The following is a 20258-nucleotide window of genomic DNA, read 5'->3' on the forward strand; positions in this document are numbered from 1 at the left end:
TATTAAAGTAAAAGAGCTGTATTTTCTCTGTTTTCTTTAAAAATATTTTTAAAAACAGTCTAATTTTAAGTGCATTAAGAAGCAGATTTTTTAAAAACTTGATACAGAGAGGCAGCAGATGCAGTAAAACAGTAAATGGCAAGTAAGCTCCAGACCCTAGATTCTAAAGTTTGGGGCTTTCCCATGATTGTTTTCACCTTGGAGGAAAAGAGAAGAGCAAGAAAGGAGACAAATACCAAGACAGAATGAGAAGACTAAGGCAGGTAAACTGGAGGCCCCATCTTGCCCAATCAAGCAGTGAAGCTCAAGGTGACCGACCACAGAAATCAATGTGGGGATTATTGGAAAAGAAGACATACAAAGGAGACACAATTCTGCAGGATTTACAATCAATTAGAATGGATGTGGCAAAGGAATGAAGTTAAGAAAAATATACATGAAAAAGTAGATTTAAATTAAAGACTTTAAGAAAAAAGTATTTAAACCATTGGCCTTCAGAGACTTAAAATCTGATTGTCAGAGAGCAACCCTAGAGCTCTTGTTTGGTCAGGGATGAGATGAAATTTGGTAGAGGCACAAATCTAAATCCTCTGCTTCAGGCTGTAACTTAGAGAATGACTCTAATAGCTCAGCATCCCCATTTCAATATGGCTTTGTTATTCACTGTTGCCATTCGCTATTCATCATCATGTATACGGTAACTGTTATGAAGTAATTTTTTTCCTTTTCCTAAAAAATGGCCTTCAAATGAGAGGCAAACTTCAGTGTAAGATTTTGGTACGGGGATCAACTTACAGTATGAGGACAAACATAGGAAAAATGTATCTCTCAAGAGTCATGTAATTCAGTAGAAAGCCAAGAATCTGGTCAAATATAACAGTCAAGAACATGAAGTTCTGAGATGATCTCGGATATATCCTTTATGAATATCAAGGGTGTACTGAAATTTTTTTTTTGTAATGAAATTTTAAAGAAAAAAAGGTATACATACAAATGTTCTTAAGTCATATTACTTACAATAGCAAAAAATAGTGAGCGTGAAGAGGACCTAAACTACAGAGAAAATAATGAAACAAATAAAGGCATTATCCTAAATCATAGTCCCCTAGATCCCACTGCACTTCTGAATTTAAAATTTTTGGAATTTTAGAAAGATAACCTGATATATACTATGTAACACTTCAAGGTATAACTTGAAGCAGCACCCTGTAATCAAACATATTGATACATCTGCAGTGAAATATATAAATACTCATATTTACAGAAACAAATGAAGATAAAAATATAAATAGCTTCATGTCAGTTCATGTGGGTTTTGCCAAGTAATGAATTCAGGTCAGGTTAGTTTGGATGCCAAATGAATCATGAAAAGAATTTCTGGTTTTCAGAGCTTTTTGGATTTTCAAATTGCACATAAAGCACTGTAAATGTGCATATCAATTCCATGGATTATTAGAAATCAACAGAAAAAGGTAGACACGAAGAATAGCATGTAAATGGAAAACTAAAAATTAAAATATTGGACAAAAAAGATGATATGTATTGAATCATACAATGCATATCATGTATGTACACATGGATAAGGCCACAGAATTGAGTGGTTATGGTCAGCAGATTCTGAGTATAACTTTCTCTACATAATTATTATTCAGCAATTATTTTAAACTAAAAGCAAATATTCTATCCAGTGGTAAATCAACATATAAAATTATAAACAAACAGCCTGAGTTCAAGTGGAGATATTAATGATCTCGTTTCATTATCCACTCAAATGTCCTTTCCCTAAGATTAATAATGAACTATCTAACCAGATGTCAGACTCTCTGCTCATCAGAAAGGCCTTTCCAATAGTAACGATGGCAGAGTTATTTTCAGAGCCAGTTAACTGATTTTCCTATACGAACTATGCACATACTTTGCAGAGACCATTTCCCATACCAAGAGAGGAAATTCAGAGCCCAGGGTAAAGTACCGCCCACCTAAATGACATTTAAATATAATATAAATCTAAAAGATCATCATACTAACGTCTTTTTAGGGGAGGAGATCTCATCTTGCTGACAAAGAATCCTGAGGAAGCCAAATAACAATAATTATTATTTGCATTTCATATTTATCACCTCAGTTTATCCTTATAAAAATCCCATTAGGGCAGGTTCAACAGTATTACTAATATTCCCATATATGTGGGAAGGTGAGGAGACTGAAGCATGAGGAGTGATAAGACATAGGAAGGCATTATAATCTTCCTGGGTCGTACTGCCAGGAAGCTAACCAATAAAAACCTCTTAGTTTCCCCAAGACAGAGCCAGAAGATCACTGGAGGTCCTAACCTTAGGAAAGGGGCAGATGGAAAGTCGGGCAGGCCAGGGACTAGGAATAGCCTAGAGAATGCTGACTTCTGCCATGGATCACAAGCTGAACAGGCAAGCCCCTGAATATGCAAGCATGGCTGTGGCAGGTGCTAGATAGAAACATGTAATTAACATTTCCTGCCCTGATGGAGGGACAAGCTTGGGTAGAAATAATTTTTCAGGATTCATGGTTTCAAGCAGAATAGAAATGGCTAACTCTGTGCTTTATATCAATGTAAAACAAATACCCTTTACATCATAGACACATATCTTAAAAACAAACAAAAAAAGCCAAACCAAAGCTATACTGCTTTTCACAATGACATAATGAACAAGTAAAAAAATGGACCCCCCCAAAAAGCTTTTCCATTAAATATAAGTGGTTGAGACTAGGTCAGTAAAGTACTATAGTAACCTCCTCCCCGCCCCAACACACACAGTGATGTTTTAGTGGAGAAAATACCATTTTGCTTTCGACAATGTTTTCACTCTAGAGATGGTAAACACACACAATCTGCTAGGAAGAAATCTGAATGGTACTAATGCTGTGACTCCAAGTAATATGTCATACCTGAATAATAATTTGGATTATAAGCCGTACTTCTTGTAGAACATGTATAAGATCGGTCCAAATTTCCTTCCCTGGAAGGTAAAATCTAAACAAAGCAAAAGATTTTTCTTAAATCACATTTTTCACAATAAAATGGTATAAAAACTTATGCTTGGAAAAATATCATTAAACAAGATTATGATGTATTTCAGAATTCTATATAATTATATTTTTATATATTATAAAAAACTACATACTAATAAGAAAGGAAAACGCAGAGACAATCTAATGAAATGACTGAGGCTTCAAGGGGAAAAACAGGCAAAGTATCTGTTATACAACTTAATTCAAAGAATGCTCATTAAAAGGTAAACATGCACATGGTATATCCTATTCTGAAAGCCAGCTGTATCATTTATCAAAGAGGGTGACAAATGAACCTGGTTTTCAATCTTTTGATAACTTCATACAGAAGTTCTTAATCAGGGGTGGGGCTGCACCCCAAGTACCAATCTGGAAATGTGTGATTATATATTCAGTTACCAAAAATGATTACTGGAGGCAGATGTTACAGGTAATTTAGTGCCCAAGGGCCAACAATGCTAAACATTCTGCTTTGCTTGGGAGAGACTCACACAATAAAGAACTGTCTCATCTATATCAGTCATGGCTTTCCTACTGAGAAAGATTGCTTTATTAATGCTCCTCAAACTTTAATGTGCAAATAAACTAGCTGGAGACTTTTTTTTCTTTTTTTAAAACATGTTTTCATTTCAGCATAGCTGACATACAATGTTACGGTTTCAGGTGTACAACATAGTGATCCAACTTTTCTATATGTTATGCAGTCCTCACCACAAATGTAGCTACTGTCTGTCACACCAGATTCCCTATGCTGTGCCTTTTATTTCTGTGACTTATTCATTCCATAACTGGAAGCCTGTACCTCCCACTCACCTTTCCTACTTTTCTCCACCCTCTCCCCACAACCATCAGTTTTGTTCTCTGTATTTACAGATCAAATTCTGTTATTTATTTGTTTTGTTCTTTAGATTCCACATATTAGTGAAATCATATGATATCTCTCATATCATATGATATGAGATATTATGATATCTCTCATAATCTAATTTCACTTAGCATAATACTCTCTAGGTCTATGCATACTGTCACAAATGGCAAGATCTCATCCCTTCTATGGCTGCATGATATGTGTATACATATACCACATCTTCCTTATCCATTCATCTGTCAGTGGACGTTTGGGTTGCTTCCATGTTTCGGCTATTGCAAATAATGCTGCAATAAACTAGGGGTGCATATATCTTTTTGATTTAGTGTTTTCATTTTCTTTGGGTAAGTACCCAGTAGAAAAAATTATTGGATCATGTGGTACTTCTATTCATCAGCTGGAAATTTTTAAAACCGTACATTCTAATTCAGTAGGTCTGGTGTGAAGCTTGGGATTCTGCATTTCTAACAAGCTCCCAAGGGATGCTGTTGAAGCTGGTCCTTTGAGAAATTACATTTTATAACATAGGGAAATCTCAGAGCTTCTGTATATTGAAATATTTCCCCCCACTTAATGCTCAACAATTTTAAGACTCTAGTTTAAAAGGACACTAATGTGTGCTTTGGTAATTCTAATGTGTATAGAAATAATAAAAAGTTTTCTAAAAGATACTATTCTCAAAAAACTTATACATAGCCTAGTTCTTGTCTTAACTTTAATATATCAAAAAGAATTCAAAACACCAGAAATACTGATTCTAAAAAGTTTATACATGTTTGTCTTTTTGAGTGTGCCATTTAAATTACATCAGATGAAAACTTAAGCCAAAGTAATTCATCAACTAAAGGAAGAAAATTTTTCCTAACCTGATGGTCAGAAAATGAAACCTGGTCCTCTGGAAAACCTGTTTGGGCCAGGAGATGGGTTTTGAATATGGAGTTGTGGTTCACTAAAGTTACTTCTCCAGCATCCATCCTCATCCTATCAGCAATATCATCTGGGGGAAAGAATCCGAATTAATTCAAGTCACATAATTCTTCAATAACTACTTTTCTATGAACAAATAATTTCACCTAATAAAAATGACTCCCAAAGAACACCTCTATAATCAAATAAAACCCCTCTTTCAGAGTTATTGGCCAGAAATTTCAAAATGTCATTGTCAAAAAGAGGCCCATGTGCAGAAATTGGCTCATTTGGAATTAACGGAGATTATCTACCAAATCGTTCAAAACTTGTGCAAGTATTAAAAAAAAAAAAACCTTAACTCAAAGTTTTTGTTTTGCTTTTTTTTAAAGATTTTGTTTATTTATTTGACAGAGAGAGATCACAAGTAGGCAGAGAGAGGCAGAGAGATAGGAAGGGAAGCAGGCTCCCTGCCTAGCAGAAAGCCCGATGTGGGGCTCGATCCCAGGACCCTGGGATCATGACCTGAGCTGAAGGCAGAGGCTTTAACTCACTGAGCCACCCAGGTGCCCCTCAAAGTTTTTTTAAAAAATGAAATTTTCCCTAAAAAAACTTTTAATGTTTTAACTGTAGAAAAAAATTTAACTATTAAAAAAATTTCACCATTCAGAAACAAACACTGTTAACAGTTTATTTCCTTTAACTAACTCAACAAGGTGCTTTAAAAATGAATCCACCTGAACTATTTTCTGTAAAAAGTACCATTTATTCATATGGCTCTAAACAGATACCAGCTCCATTACTGTAATGCTATGGCAGAACCTTATTTTATAACCACTTTTGAGACCTTTGTTAATATAAAAGAGCTAGAATAGTAACAGATAAGAGTGACAGAACTCAGGTGACTTATAATGACATTTACGATTAGAGAAAAGTGAAACAAATGACAGGGTGGGGAAAGAAGGCAGACTATGCAAAAGCAAAAAACAGAAGAGAGAAGACTAATGTGACTTTAAAAGGAGCACATGGAATGTTATAAGATCTAACTGTATAAATTGTTCAACCTATTCCATATTGGCTACTAGTCCTGACCCTGTATTGATCCCCTTTACAGACATAATGAACTATAAACAGTGGAAAATATTGTAATCACAATTAATTTTCAATGCTACTAGCTAAATGAAATTTAAAATCTACCTTAATCAAGTTATTTATCATACAGAAGTCAGTATAACATAGTACAAAAGAATAAGGACTCTGGAACCAGGCTGCCTGAGTTTAAATTCTGGCTCTACCAGTTCTGGTTGTTTCTTAACCTCTGTGCCCCCGTTTCCTTGTTAATATTAGGCACTATGTAAGGCAGTTGTAAAAAATTAAATGAATTAATACATTCTAAATACTCAGAACAGGGCCTGGCACATAGTAAATGCTTGTTAGTGCGTATCTGGCTTTTTCTTTTCTTTTTTTTTTTTTTTTAAAGATTTTATTTATTTATTTGACAGACAGAGATCACAAGTAGGCAGAGAGGCAGGCAGAGAGAGAGAGGAAGGGAAGCAGGCTCCCTGCTGAGCAGAGAGCCGGATGCGGGGCTTGATCCCAGGACCCTGAGATCATGACCGGAGCTGAAGGCAAAGGCTTTAACCCACTGAGCCACCCAGGTGCCCCGTATCTGGCTTTTTCAATACAATGAACGAGAAAATGCTTCCAAAAGATGCTATAAACAATGTCCCAACCAAAAGAAAAATCCTGGTGTTATATCCATTACATAATTAGGTTGAGACCTCCTTTAAGATTATTAAGCACAAAGATGCAAATACCAAAAATGTGAAAAAAAAAAAACCCACAAAAACTTGTCTTTCGATTCAGCTTAACTAATCAGGGTAGCTAAAAGGACTGAATTATTATTTCACAGTCAGACTTACCCATGTCAGATCTTTTCACATCACTGACTTTAGCAAGATACAAAGTCCTATAAAAGACAGAAAACAGAAACGTTACATACTGAAACACCTCCTTCATATAATTATAGAAAAGGAAGCCACTCACAGTGTGGCTCAGCCACTCACATTTGTGTTCTCAGTAGAGAAAAATATAAGGTGGTAAGGAGAGATGACTTGATGGGAAAAGAATGGAAACTAAAACGAGCCGAGGCAATTCCAAACATTTCTGAACCTTGAGCTATATTAAAAAGCAATTATGGACTACCCACAGAATCACAGACTATTACAGCAAGAAGTTGGGAGCACCAACTCTTTGGAGATTAATTTCCATATGATCATAAAGTTAGTCAGTGACTGCATTGAAATTACAACCAAGAAATTCTTTGCAATCCATGCCTCTAATACCCCATGCTAAACCGTTTTATAAATAAGATAGATCTTACTATAGTGGTAATATATAATAGGTGGTCCTATTAGACTTTTCTTTCATATGTTTTAGTCAGCAGCCAAATATAGCTACTGATATTCTTATAACAATCAAGATATACTTCCCAGTTGTACTAAAGTACTTTCTCTCCCATCATTAATCAACTGCTACAAACCAAAGTTCCTTTGCCTACATGAAATTATTTTCTCCTCTGATGTATCTAATTTTCCCATAAAAAGGAATTTAAAAGCCTAGCTGCTTGGAACTAGGTTAATAAACATACCCTTGGCACACATCCTTCTTAGAAGAGATTAGGAATGTTAAGAGTCACACTTACTATATTCATAATATTGTTACCATATACTATTTAAAGATTTTATTTGACAGAGAGAGAGAGATCACAAGTAGGCAGAGAGGCAGGTGGGGGGTGGGAGGGTGGGGGAGAGCAGGCTCCCCCCTGAGCAGAGAGCCCGATGCGTGGTTCGATCCCAGGACCCTGAGACTATGACCTGAGCCAAAGGCAGAGGCTTAACCCACTGAGCCACCTAGGCACCCTTACCATATTTTTAAAAAGATTGAGCCCTCATCAACTTTAGTTTGTTACCAACTTTATCAATCCACTTTAGCAATATCAAGGCTTCACTCTACTAAGGAGACTGGATGATGCTATTAGGAACTCCATATGGTCGCAAGGAAGTGCACACACAAAGGAAGCCTGCTTGAGCTTTTCCTGGCACAGCTACAGACTAAGCAGAGTAATCATCTGATACTCAGTCTTGCTGGGGAGGATTCCCAAATAACTTAAGCCTTATATTTAGGCTTCAAGTATGTTTCCAAATGTTCAACCTAACAAAAGGCTTCTATTTGGAAATTCTCCAGGTTATTCTATCCCCTTCCTCCTTTTTAAATAATTAATTCCCTGGGTTCCCTGTTAAGGGAAAACATCCTATCAACCAATAAACTAGGAGTGGCTTTTTCACATTTCACTCTTTTGGCTATTTCGTAAGTGTCATCACTAGTCTTTTTTGTTGATTTAAGGAAAATGCCAATTTAAAAGCTTGGTGCCCAGTTCAACAATCCCACGTCACTTCCTTTGCATTGCTAAGATAGATGTAAAGAGGGAAGCAAGCAAGAAATTAAAGAATTTTGGAGACTATGTCCAGAGAGGTTAAATGACTGCCTGAAATCACATAGATGGGGAAAAGGGAAGATAGAAATCCAGAATATCCTAACTCCCAAGAAAATGTGCTTTTAACAAACACCACAAAATGTGGTATCCTTTAACATATCTTCATTCAAGGATTCATACACTTTGTCAAGATAAAATTCACCTCTTGGGGATGGTCCTGGGGGGATCGACACTGTTTCATAATTTTAATATTTAAAGCCCCACATTTACATTTTAATACAAATACATCCACCTTCTTCAGTGTGCTTATGTTACTTTCTTTTTGCCTTTTGCATTTACATTAGAAGTAGAGATATTTTACTCCAAGATTCACCATGAAATGCTGGATCTGGAAATTTTGATGCCACCAAATTCTCACAAGCCTAAGAACTTTTCCCTTTTAAGAAAAGTATTCTAATAATATTTCCTAGTTCACACTGGTCATCAATTTTCTAAAAGAAAGCTGTTACAGGCATTCAGGTGAAATCAATTTAACAGCCAAACACAAAAGTAACAAGAGATCTGAAAGAAAAAAAAAAAGATGGCAAAGTCTTGACAGTAACAGAATGTAACAAGTAGAACAAAACATGTATAAGCTTACATACAAAGAGGTGGTTATAAAAGAGAATGTTTACAGTTACCATGAAGTTACTAGAAAGTATGTACTGAGCAGTGCAATTAGCTTTATCCAGGACCAAATGTGGTTAGAATAATTTATGATATGAGAAGGGTGTGGAAGTGATCTTGTGAATCATCCTACTCTGAACTGTGGATATATATAAGTTTGCAGTATATTATCATGTATTTGTTTTTGTTTCTCATACTTTTACATGTAACCTCTCCCAATCAGACTCTCATCACCGTAACACTTGAACACCTTAAAACACTAAGCATTCAACTGCTTTAGTACACAAACATTTACTGTGCACCAGTTACATACATGGTACTAGGGATACAAAGATGAGTAACAACTGGTCCCTGCTGCTCAAACACTGTCTACTGGGAGAAACCAGATCCATCGACAGATACTTATAGTGAGAAAATAAAGCTGGTGCATTGGCAAGAGGCGTGGGAGTCAGGTAAAGAAAAGGAAAGACTTTCAAAGCGGTAGTCAAGAGTTACATCACCTTAGCCAGAAGTGGCAGAACCTGTTTTTTAATCCATGTGCTCCCTCCAGATTTAACTCATCAGATGGGCAACATGAAGACCATGTTTGCAGCCGGGATAATTAATTGCAATCGGGCAGAAATGAAGGAGACTTCTCAAAATAAACACGAAATGAGTCTTCCAAAATTGGGACTAAAGGGAAAACAGGGGATCTCTAAACTGGAAGAAGGTTGTGGGATCATGCTTAAGAGATGCTTAAGGCTTCATTGCCACTGTAATTTCAAATTCAGTGCAATCTATCTTTCAACACGAGGGCTTAACACAAATTATCTCTACAAAGGATAAAGATTTAGGAGATAATGTGATCTACTCCATTCATAAAATCCAATTAGGGGGCACCTGGGTGGCTCAGTGGGTTAAAGCCTCTGCCTTCGGCTCAGGTCATGATCTCAGGGTCCTGAGATCGAGCCCCAAATCGGGCTCTCTGCTCAGCAGGGAGCCTGCTTCCCTTCCTCTCTCTCTGCCTGCCTCTCTGCCTACTTGTGATCTCCGTCTGTCCAATAAATAAAATATTTAAAAAAAAAAATCCAATTAGAACAAAGACCCTAAGTAAAAAAGGTGGTAGCCTACACAAGGCTTTACATAAACCTCATAAGCATCACCACCACCCCAAACAAGTATACCAAATGTGAAGTGAAATGACCTTAATAAGGCTGACTCGAAAGTGATAAAGGAGTAAGTTATTGCCAACAAGATAGTGAAAATACTGCAGACGCACCGATAAACAGAAATCACCAAGCTCAAGAGAAGCCGGGCATATATCCAGAGAGACCACGTTAGGGTACAACCAAGAAAGAGACGGTTCAAGGGAATGACCAGGAGGCAATGAGCCAGGTAAGCAAACCGTGGCGGTGAAGGGGATTTTCATAACCTGGGCAGGAGGGTCCAGCCGTGTTTCTCTGGTGGTGGCACTAGCGATATCACACCTCAGGGAGATACCACAGAGTAAAAGAGTTGGAGAAATGTTTACGTGAGACGCAGAAGTAGTCGAGAAACACCATTCACGTCTCAAGAAAGGCGGGAGAAGCAGATGTAACAGAAAGCTGAGCTTCCCGGTGAAATCAGCTTTCCCTTGAGAGGAGAGACCCTCCCGGGCGGGAAAGCCCCGAAATCCCCACCGGCCTCTTCCCCACAAGCAGCGCTGGGCGCTGAGACCGGGCCCGCGGTACCGGCAGGGAGACGGCCCCTCCTCGACCCAGGAGAAAGGGGACTGAAGGAACGGCCTCGGGAAGCCTAACTAACGGCCGCCGGCCAGAGCGCGGCCGGTGGAGAGCGGGGGAAGGGGAGGTGGTCCCAGGGGGCGGGGCAGAGGAAAAAGCGCCGTCCCCACCGCCCTCCCCGCTTCCGCCCAGCCCAGCCCAGGCTGCTGGGCCCGGACCGGCACTGCCTCCCGGCCCAGGCTCCCTCCATCCTCACCCCTCCCCCAGCTTCCCGCCGCCACTCACCGAACCGGAACCGGCTGCTATGCGAAGGGGTTTCCGGCCGGGCGCGGAACGCAAAACCCGGGAACCGCCGCGAACCGGAACAGCCTCCACAACACCGGAAGAGCCGCCCGGTGGCTGCGGAGGGGCGAGGGGGTGGGGCGGAAGGTCAAAGAGCAGAGTTGAGGAACCGGAGAACGCCTGCGCAGTGTGGCAAGGCCTGAGAAGCTCAAGGACCATCTAAGGCTGAAGTCATAATTCCCCTGTTCCCCTTTCAGCTTGGGGTTTTTCTCGTTCCCATTCTCGGATTACTGTTAGTGTACCCGTCGTCCTTCGCTTTTTTCTGTTCCCTCGATCCCTTTGCACGCCGCCTTCTGGTTCCGCTCGGCGATTTTTGCTTTTGCTCTGGTTTCCATGGCAGCTTTTCGCTGTGGCCCTTCCTCCACCGGCGGGAACTTGTGGCCGTCTTGACAGACGAAGACCTGAGGGTTGAATCGAGCTCTGTATCGTGTTTTACTGAGAATCACGGAACGTTGATGCATGTAGTGGTTGCGGGAAAGATTTTACACTAACAGTTTCAGGGACGTGAAGTCATTTCCCAGAGTTATAAAGTGCTTGGCAGATCTGGGACTAGGGAAAAAGTTTCTTAACTTGCAGTCCTGTATTCTTTACATCACATCATGCTTGATTGCCATTGGGGGCGGGAGTGGAAGCATTTTAGGATTAGCTTAGGTTAGACTCCGGAAACACGTAGAACCGTGCAGAACTCTGGAGGCGTGTGAGACATGGGCAGAGGTGTGAGGAAAGCTATTGGGGGTCCACCAGAGATCTACTTTTCCCAGTAAAAATAGAAAAGGACCCTGGTGTCGGCCGGCCCTCTGAAGAACTAAATGGCTGTGGTGGTGTTCCTGTGACTGAATGGATTAACATGTAATCGGTGCCCTACTTTCAAAAAGAAAATAATGGGAAGAAATAGGTTTGTTTATTCAGGCTTTTTCCAAGTCCTTCAACGTGACCTCTGGACCCAGGCCCTGTCCAGAAGTCTTGGAGAAATGTTTCTGAGTAGGCCCTCCAGACCTCAGAAGTCTGAGCTCAGACTTAAATAAGGGGAACCTCTGGATGCCCTAGCCTTTTACCTGCTCCGGGAAAAAGGAGATGCTTGTTGAATTCAGGAGATCTTGCCCTGGCAAATATATAAAAGGAGATTCTTTGTATCTCTTCATATACTGATATTTTATTTTGTCATGTCCTAAGGCCTTCAGTAGTGGGCATACCTGATCCATGTCTGTTTTGTCCAACTTAACCATTCCACGGTTCTGTTCATATGGCTTAACTCCATCTCTATTTCTAGGAGACAGCCATGCGTAAAGAGGAATTTCATCTGAAATTTTTCATGTGTGTGATTCAGTCTCGCGGGTTAGTCAGGCCTCCTCAGCGCACAGGTACCATTGTCTCCCGATCATACTCCAGTGAGGGATGGCTTCTCTTGCAGGGAGTTTGAATACAGGATGTGAAACGTACTAGTCTAAATGTAGGTGTTAGGGGCCAACTGAATTTATTCCATCCCTAATATAGTAAAATATCTGTCTCTGAGCTCTTCCTTATACAAATTATCAGGTGAGATTTGGGGCTCATATGTGGGAATAGGCCCAGGCAGATAAGAAACACAGACCTGGGAGTTGAGGAAGAACAAGATTTATAGCACATGAGCTGGTATTTGATTTCTCTGTGCTTTGCGAATCCCTTTCTGGGCTCATCTCTCAAAGTCCTTGTTATGACTGTAATTGACAATAAAATCTATAAGATAGAGTCCCAAAGAGAAATGGTTTTCTATTCTACCATAGTCTCAAGGTAGCTAATTACATGTTCTGCTTTTCTCTCTTTCATGTCAAAGGAACAGAACCTTTTTAACGGTAAGATAGTTGTTGAGAAAAGTCATGACTTCTCTAATTTTTCACTGGATTATGGGGGAAAAGGCCCTGGACAGCTAAGAGTTACAGAGGAAATCAAGAGAATAAGTAGCATTCCCTTCCCTGAATCCCACCTTGAGGGTAACCTAGCGATATTGCTTCTCAGCTGGGGAAGCTTCAACTTCCAGCATGCTCATACAAAAGCCACCACCTGAGACAGACAACTTGAAGTCTCTACATGCTATGGATGATCCAGGCACCATGGAAGGCATACCTGTTTTGAAAAATGGTGAGGCATCTGGTTAAACAAGGGGGTGGGGAGAGGTGGAAAGGTGTATTGGGAAATGAAGTTTATGCATACGTTATAAATTAGGATACAACTACCAAATTTGAATTAAGACACAAGGAGAAATTTTTGTGTGTGTAGTGGGGGAGACATTGAGAGAGAGAGAGAGAGAGAGGAGGCAATCATCTGGGAAACTAGAATCTCTAGAAGAAGAGAGTAGAGCTCTATGAAAAATATCTTGATTTATTCACTAGATTCAGTTGGCTTCCTCATGCCTGTCCGGACTAAGCTAGGGTATCCTATTATCAGCACCCTGAATGTGTAAAAATATGAAACTCAAAAAATGGATCACATAAAGAAGTTTTTATATTACAAAGTGATTCTAAATATTGTAAAAAATATTCATCTTAGGAATCCATTTAGTAACAAATTTCTCTTGTATATTTTGAGTAGTGTTTAACTCATAAACAATTTATACAAAATATCAGAAACATCTACGTTTCCTCTCAAGTGAAATACATCTATATTGGAGTCAGTTTACTGCAAACATTTATTGAGTTCCCACTATGTGCCTAATACACTAGAAATAATAGAGGCAATGTAAAAATTATATATAAAGACATAACCTTGTCACTTTTCTAATAGCTTACAGTTTGAAAATGACTTATTGAAGTCCAACTCCCTATATTTGAGGAAGAACTTCAAGTCTAAAATGGTCTTCCTCAAGACATTAACAAGTTCATTGGAGTAATCAGTCTCAGCACCTGTGAAATATACAGCAGTATTTATTCTATTTTTTATTTTTTAGAAAAGGTTTTATTTTTATTTATTGGAGAGAGAGAGTGTGTGTCTGTGTACAAGCAGGGGGTAAGGACAGAGAGGGAAGTAGACACCTCCCTGAGCAGGGAGCCCCAAGTGGGTCCTGGGATGTGAAGTGGTGACCGGAGCCGAAGGCAGACTCTTAACAGACTGAGCCACCCAGGCACCCCTCAATAATTTTTTCAAACAGTTACTATTCAAAGTCATTGTACTAGGCTCAATAAATGAGAAAATGAGCTAGTCACTTTCCCTTTCCCCCAGGAGCCTATGATCAAGAAAGGAAATAGAATGAGAGAGCATGTAAGTGAAGAGCTTGATAGCTTTGGTCCAAAATGCTGAATTTCCAAAGAGGATGTCATTGAGAAGTCGGGAAGGGAGGGAGAAGTGGACCTCTCAGGCAGAGTTTTACTTTGGCAGGGTATCACATGGCAAAGTCCTAAGCCTTGAAATGCATAAACTATAGCTTAATTTGGTCTCATTTTAGTGAACCTAGAGTTAACCATACTTACAAGAAAATGATTTATACACAAGAATATTAACTTATTAAGATGTTGGAGCAATAGATGTCTGTATATGACAATTTTGTGTGGTCTGTGTCTCTTTAATCAGACTTGCTTTGCCCATCCATAAATAGCTTCTAGGTACAAGAAGTAAGCCCACCTGGTGGCCCTGTCCTACACTTCCTTGAATTTGTATAGATTATTTCTTATTTGCCCTTGTCTTCCCTGCTTTTCCCATTTTCATTTTACTCTATACCTAAAACTCACCTCAGACCCCTTAGCTCTGATGATTCATTTGGAGTCAGTTCTGTGGTTTGAACTCAGCATTATTCCACAAACAAAATTCTGATGTTAACTTCTGCCTTTAAACCCTGAGGCTTGGGACACCTGGGTGGCTCAGTCAGTTAAGCTGCAGTCTTCAGCTCAGGTCATGATCCCAGGGTCCTGGGATCCAGTCCCGCATCGGGCTCCTTGCTCGGCAGGGAGCCTGCTTCTCTCTCTGCCTCTGCCTGCCACTCTGCCTGCTTGTGTGTGCGCTCGCTCGCTCTCTCGCTCTCTCTCTCTGATAAATAAATAAATAAATAAATAAATAAATAAATAAAATCTTTAAAAAACAAAACAAAATACTGAGGCTTCTGGTGAGAGCTATAGTGAACCCTTCCAGCTTTCCCCCTAGAGATGGAGAATCAAATGTCTTCCCAATTAGCCCCATTGGGACCTCTGCCTCTCTCCCTGCCTGCTTTCTTTCTTCCTTCCTTCCTTTTTTCCTTCCTCCTTTTTATTCCTTCCAAGAAAATTGAGCATATACTATGTCAGGCACTGTAGTTGGCACTGGGAATAGAGTAGCAAACAAAACAGGTACATTGCCTACTCTCTTCAAGTTTATAGTCCTGTAGGAGTAAGACAGCAATCACATCATCACACACAGATCATTAGAATGATGCTACTATGGTGAAAACAATGCCCACATAATCAGAGAGTAAAAACAGGGTACCTAATCTGGCCTGAGAATTGGAAAAACCCTTTCTAAGGAATGCCTGAAAGATGCGTCTGCATTATCCAGGAAAAGGGGAAAGAAGAGCTTTTTGGAAAAAGGGACAGTAGGATCCAATTGAGAAGGAGTTTGGCTCATCGGAGGAGCAGAGAAGGCCAGCACAACTTGGGTTAGAGAAGAGTAGTTGGAGATTGAACTATAAAGATAAGAGCCAAATCACGCTGTGCCTTCTAGGTCTTACCACTCCCCCGCTATGGGAACTCACTGAAGAGTGACAGGATGTGGCTCCTGGGTTGAGGATGACTTGGAGGGGGCAGGAGAGGTTATGTGCTCTGGCAGGGTGGGAAATGCCACCTCCTGGGTCCTCTCCACCTAGGGCATAAGCAAGGAAATGCCATCAAATCTGGTTGGCAGAGATGAGCCCAGAACTACTGATGCCACAGCACCCCAAAACCCTTGCCTGATGTCCCCCTGCTGCTGTCAGCCTGAAGAATTCATAGGGACTCCCCATGAGGCTATGTGTGGATGAGATGAACTCTAATCCTGATGGAAAATGGAACACATTTTGTTTCTAATATCACACTTGGCAGGGAAGCAGTTGCTGTTACTATCTTCTCTGACTCCTTGCAGCTTAGAATAGACCAGATCTGCCTGTACTGTGACGAGGCCGACGTGTGTGTGTGTGTGTGTGTGTGTGTGTGTGTGTGTGTGTTTCTCAGCAATGGAGGATCAGTTCCCAACAGAAGGAAGCCATTTGGTCCTGCCTGCACTGGGACACAGCAAGGGGATGAGTCACCTAGGCCCTTAACCTTTGCAAAGAAAGGTGGTTAGAATTCCCAGAGAGCTGAGAACATGAGATAAGGACCTCCAAAACAAAGGCTCAGGGGTAACCATAGTTTTGTGTGCCAGGCTCTGATCCAGCAGATCCAACCACCCACTAGACCCAGAGCCTCTCCTCTGCATATACCTCTCCTGGCCACTGATGGACAACAAGCTTTGGCAATCTGGGACTCCTGAGATGACTTCTTATTGGGCTGCAAATGAGTGAGTGTACCAGGACAGTAGTGTTACCGCTTCTGCCTCCTGTGTTACCACTTATCCCTGGAAGCTAAGACCTTACTACCATATTCCTTCCTTCGTTTAGACAATCCGTCACCATCATTGCCCAGTTCCCAGCACTGTTCATTTCCTTTGACAGTAAGACTGTCAAAACCACCCACGTCCTGGCTTATGCAGACCATGTGCAAAGTTTCTTCAACACTGTGAATGCAACTGATACATGGAGATGATTGCTACCCACAGCCCAAGTTTCTTCCAAGCGGGTGTACTTGTTTCCTGCATTAGAGACAAGGTTTTTCATATACAGATGCTATGTTATAAGTAACCTGAGAGCCTGTACTCTTGTTAAAGGAAAATCAGTGAGAGTTCTGCCTCTGTAAAGATTGTCTTAATCTCAGCCTAGTTGCCATTCAGCATTGATCTCCTGGTCCCAAACTCCTAGGACCAGCTCCAGAGAACTCGAGTTTTCATGAAACTGAAACTCTCAGGGCTCTTCAACTGTCAACTGAATTGGGAAGATCATTGAGTAAGAAAATAACCATAAGGTTATTTGTCTTCTCTGTTCTGATAGCCCACAAAGCTTACTTCTTTAAGGAAGGAAATGTTTATCTGGTCCAAGTTTGAGACTACATACCTCAGCTGAAGGGTTTATTTTCCTATGCCCCACTTAAGACTTGAAGGTGGCACCTTCAACCTATAATGGGGGTTATCTTGTTACCTGTGACCTCTTTCTTGAGCCAGTTTTCCCAGGAACTTGATCCTAATGGGTGAAAATAGGAGTCATCCATGCTTTCTGGACATGCAAATTTACTTTTCAAGTGATGGTTGTCTTGGACCTCTACAACTTGCAACAATCATTCTCAAACTTTATTGTGCATCAGAACTACCTGGAGGGCTTGTTAAACCACATAGTTGAGCCCCTGCCCCCAGAGTTTCTGATTTAGGAGGTTCCAGGTAGGACCCAAGAATTTGCATTTCTGACAAGCATCCAGGTGATGCTGAATCTGCTAGACTGGAACTGAGAACCATTGTCTTAAGCCAGGGCCCTATGTCAGAAACATTAATATTAGTGGATAGCGGAGGCTGCTCTGTCTCCAGGGGTCATCTTGTCCCAGCCAGAGCTAAAGATGACTCTCCAGGGCAGACAGTGGTTTTGTGCCCATGTCTAGGGTCTGCCCATATAGAGCTTCCATTCTGGTGGAGGGAAACAGATTATAGTCAGATGATGACTAGATGAGATCTAGGAATTGTGTAGAAGTGAGAGAACCAGATAGATACTTGTTTCAACTCAGAAGTTCACACCTAGTTGCTGTATGTGTTTCATTTCAACCCACCAAGTCACTCTTGCCCATTTACAACTCTGATTCTAGTCCAAAGGAAGTCTTGGTGATCCTCCTTTGTGACACTCCTATCTTGTTCCTGCCTCAGGACCTTTGCATTTGCTATTCTCCCTATCTGAAAGCTCTTCTTCTAAAAGGTGGCATGGTTTTCTTTCCCATTCGTTCAAACCACCTCCTAGAATGTCATCTCAAGCAAGGTTTTTCCAGTCCACCCTATTTAAGATAGCACATTTGTCACTCTGCTTCTTTACTCTGCTTTATTTTTCTTCAAAGCACTTAACACTATTTAATTTATTTTCTTAGAGATCTTATTTATTTGAGAGCGCAAGAGAGAGCATGAGCAGGGGAGCATGAGCAGGGGAAGGGCAGAAGCAGGCTCCCTGCTGAGCAGGGATCCTTATGTGGGACTCAATCCCAGGATGCTGGGATCAGGACCTGAGCCCAAGGCAGACACTTAACTGATTGAGCCACCCAGGCCTCCCTTGACTAATTTATTATTTGCTTTCCTCACTAGAATGTAAGCTCCATGAAGACTGACAAGTCTTGTTTTTTCCAATCCTGGACCCCCTGAGTCTAGGACAGTACATAATATAAGATGCTCTGTATTTGTTGGCTGAATATTGGAAACCTATAGTGTGCTATTTCCTATTCTCTTGGGTGAGAGTCACAGCTGGATGACTACCATGCCTATTTCTCATTCCTAAATGTCCCGGTACACCATTACTAGCATCATTAACATGATCTTTATCCTCTTCATTATCTCATCACCGTGGTCTAAATGTAGATCTGTACCCACTCCATAGTCATGACACCAACATTGTAGTAGTGAATGGGCTCATGAGTATGGCATACACCATCCTCTTAATTGTCCCCCATCTGTGCCAGCCCTAGGTAATTATTGTTCAAGAAATCATCTGTCTTCATGAACTACTCAGCTTCCTGGCTATAGTATCTAGCTTTATCCTGGTTTGGAAGGTACTGATCAAAGCTTTCTGTAACTTCATTTAATTATCCACTACTTAAGAGGACTAATGCCCACAGCATTATGAACCGGTTACTTTAGAATACCTCAACTGGGTTACCGAACTGCTCTTCCTATCTAGCTGCTACAGAATTATCTTTAAACATCTTCTGACACTTCTCTCCTCCAGAATATCTTCTTTTATAATAACTATAACTTTTGCACTTAATCTTCGCCTGGACTTCATGTAAACATCCTCATAGCTAACTGATATATGGAGAGTTCTGGGAAGTGCAAGAGAACTTTCTAAAATACCTTCCTATACTCTGAGACTAATATAAAGAATATGCCTTTCATCATTTGGTACCAGGGCATGACATATAAGGTGAGATATCATATGGGTTTCCTGACATGCTGAAAACAGGAAGACCACCGCTAGATAGTACAAGATAGAAGAAATAGCGGATTTAACCACATGACCTTCTTGGTCTAGATGAACTTCATCTTTTAGGTTCTTTTTCCCCCTCACTCTCTGCCTATCCCTTAAATCCTAAATTTTAGCTACTGACCTCAAGAATTGAATAAAGCCGATTATGGTTTGGGATAAAGTTCTAGATTTCCGTCAGTACCCTAGCTAATTCCCATACTTGAATCATTAGAATGGGCATAAGTCCCCTTGAGGAACCTATCAGAGTACTCCAACTTTTTTTCTGGTACAAACTCAGGACATTTCAGCTTTCTTCTTTGGAGGAAGGGTCCAGGGTATTCTTTTATAGACCCGTTAATGCTTACCAGCAATGAAAATAATCTTAGAATCAAATTCAGCTGCTGGCTTAAGTTTGGTTACCTGGAGAATGTGTTGGCATCATTTCTTGTTTGTTTGTTGTCTAACTTGCTGTTTTGCTTCTGTGATTCTTGGTCCTTAATTTTGCTGAGCTGTGCAATTTACTCCTGACACTTTCCTTAGGCACCCTACCTTGTATGGCAATATTTAGATCCCTTCCGCAATCCCTCTTCTGTAGTCACCATACTGTGTTTACATGTAGGCTTCATGTACCAACAGCCTGCCCCAAGGAATGCTTCTCATCCTCCCTGATTAGAGGGAGGAGGGTTGGACATATGTCATATTTCCTAGAACTGCCCATATCTCAAATATTCTCTCCCATCATCAATTTACCAATAAAGTATACATCCAAATTTTGAAATGTAAGATAAGTCAACCATAGCTAGCTAGGATGACCTTTCTAAGTTGTTCAGTTTCCTTAGAAACTGTATTTGAATTTTAAAAGTTGGTTAATAAACAGAAAATTGGAAAAAGTAAAAGGTATGGTCTTGGAGTTTAAGATTAAAATTAAAGAAAACACATTTTTAAAGAGCTAGTCACTGTTTCATTGTATCATCCATCTCTCTAATACTGAAATATTTGTATCCATTTGTGTCTTAC

General features: G+C 40.3%; 2 protein-coding genes across 2 annotated transcripts in view; one reads left to right on the top strand and one right to left on the bottom strand.

The window, feature by feature from the left end:
- SENP1 (SUMO specific peptidase 1) overlaps positions 1-10945 on the bottom strand; it is a 49477-nt gene extending 38532 nt beyond the window's left edge. Inside the window, exons 1-4 of the mRNA XM_080812032.1 lie at positions 10243-10945; positions 6745-6791; positions 4783-4913; positions 2926-3010 (exon numbers count right to left, since the gene is read on the bottom strand). Coding sequence (XP_080668158.1) covers positions 2926-3010; positions 4783-4913; positions 6745-6748 — 220 coding nt within the window. The 5' untranslated portion in view covers positions 6749-6791; positions 10243-10945. The remainder of the gene's footprint in view (positions 1-2925; positions 3011-4782; positions 4914-6744; positions 6792-10242) is intronic.
- PFKM (phosphofructokinase, muscle) overlaps positions 10125-20258 on the top strand; it is a 45445-nt gene continuing 35311 nt past the window's right edge. The window contains exon 1 of the mRNA XM_080812027.1: positions 10125-10358. The gene's annotated coding sequence lies outside the window, so the exon portion shown is untranslated. The remainder of the gene's footprint in view (positions 10359-20258) is intronic.

Source organism: Martes martes, assembly GCF_963455335.1.
Source record: "Martes martes genome assembly, chromosome: 8".
In the NCBI taxonomy this organism is placed as follows: domain Eukaryota; kingdom Metazoa; phylum Chordata; class Mammalia; order Carnivora; family Mustelidae; genus Martes; species Martes martes.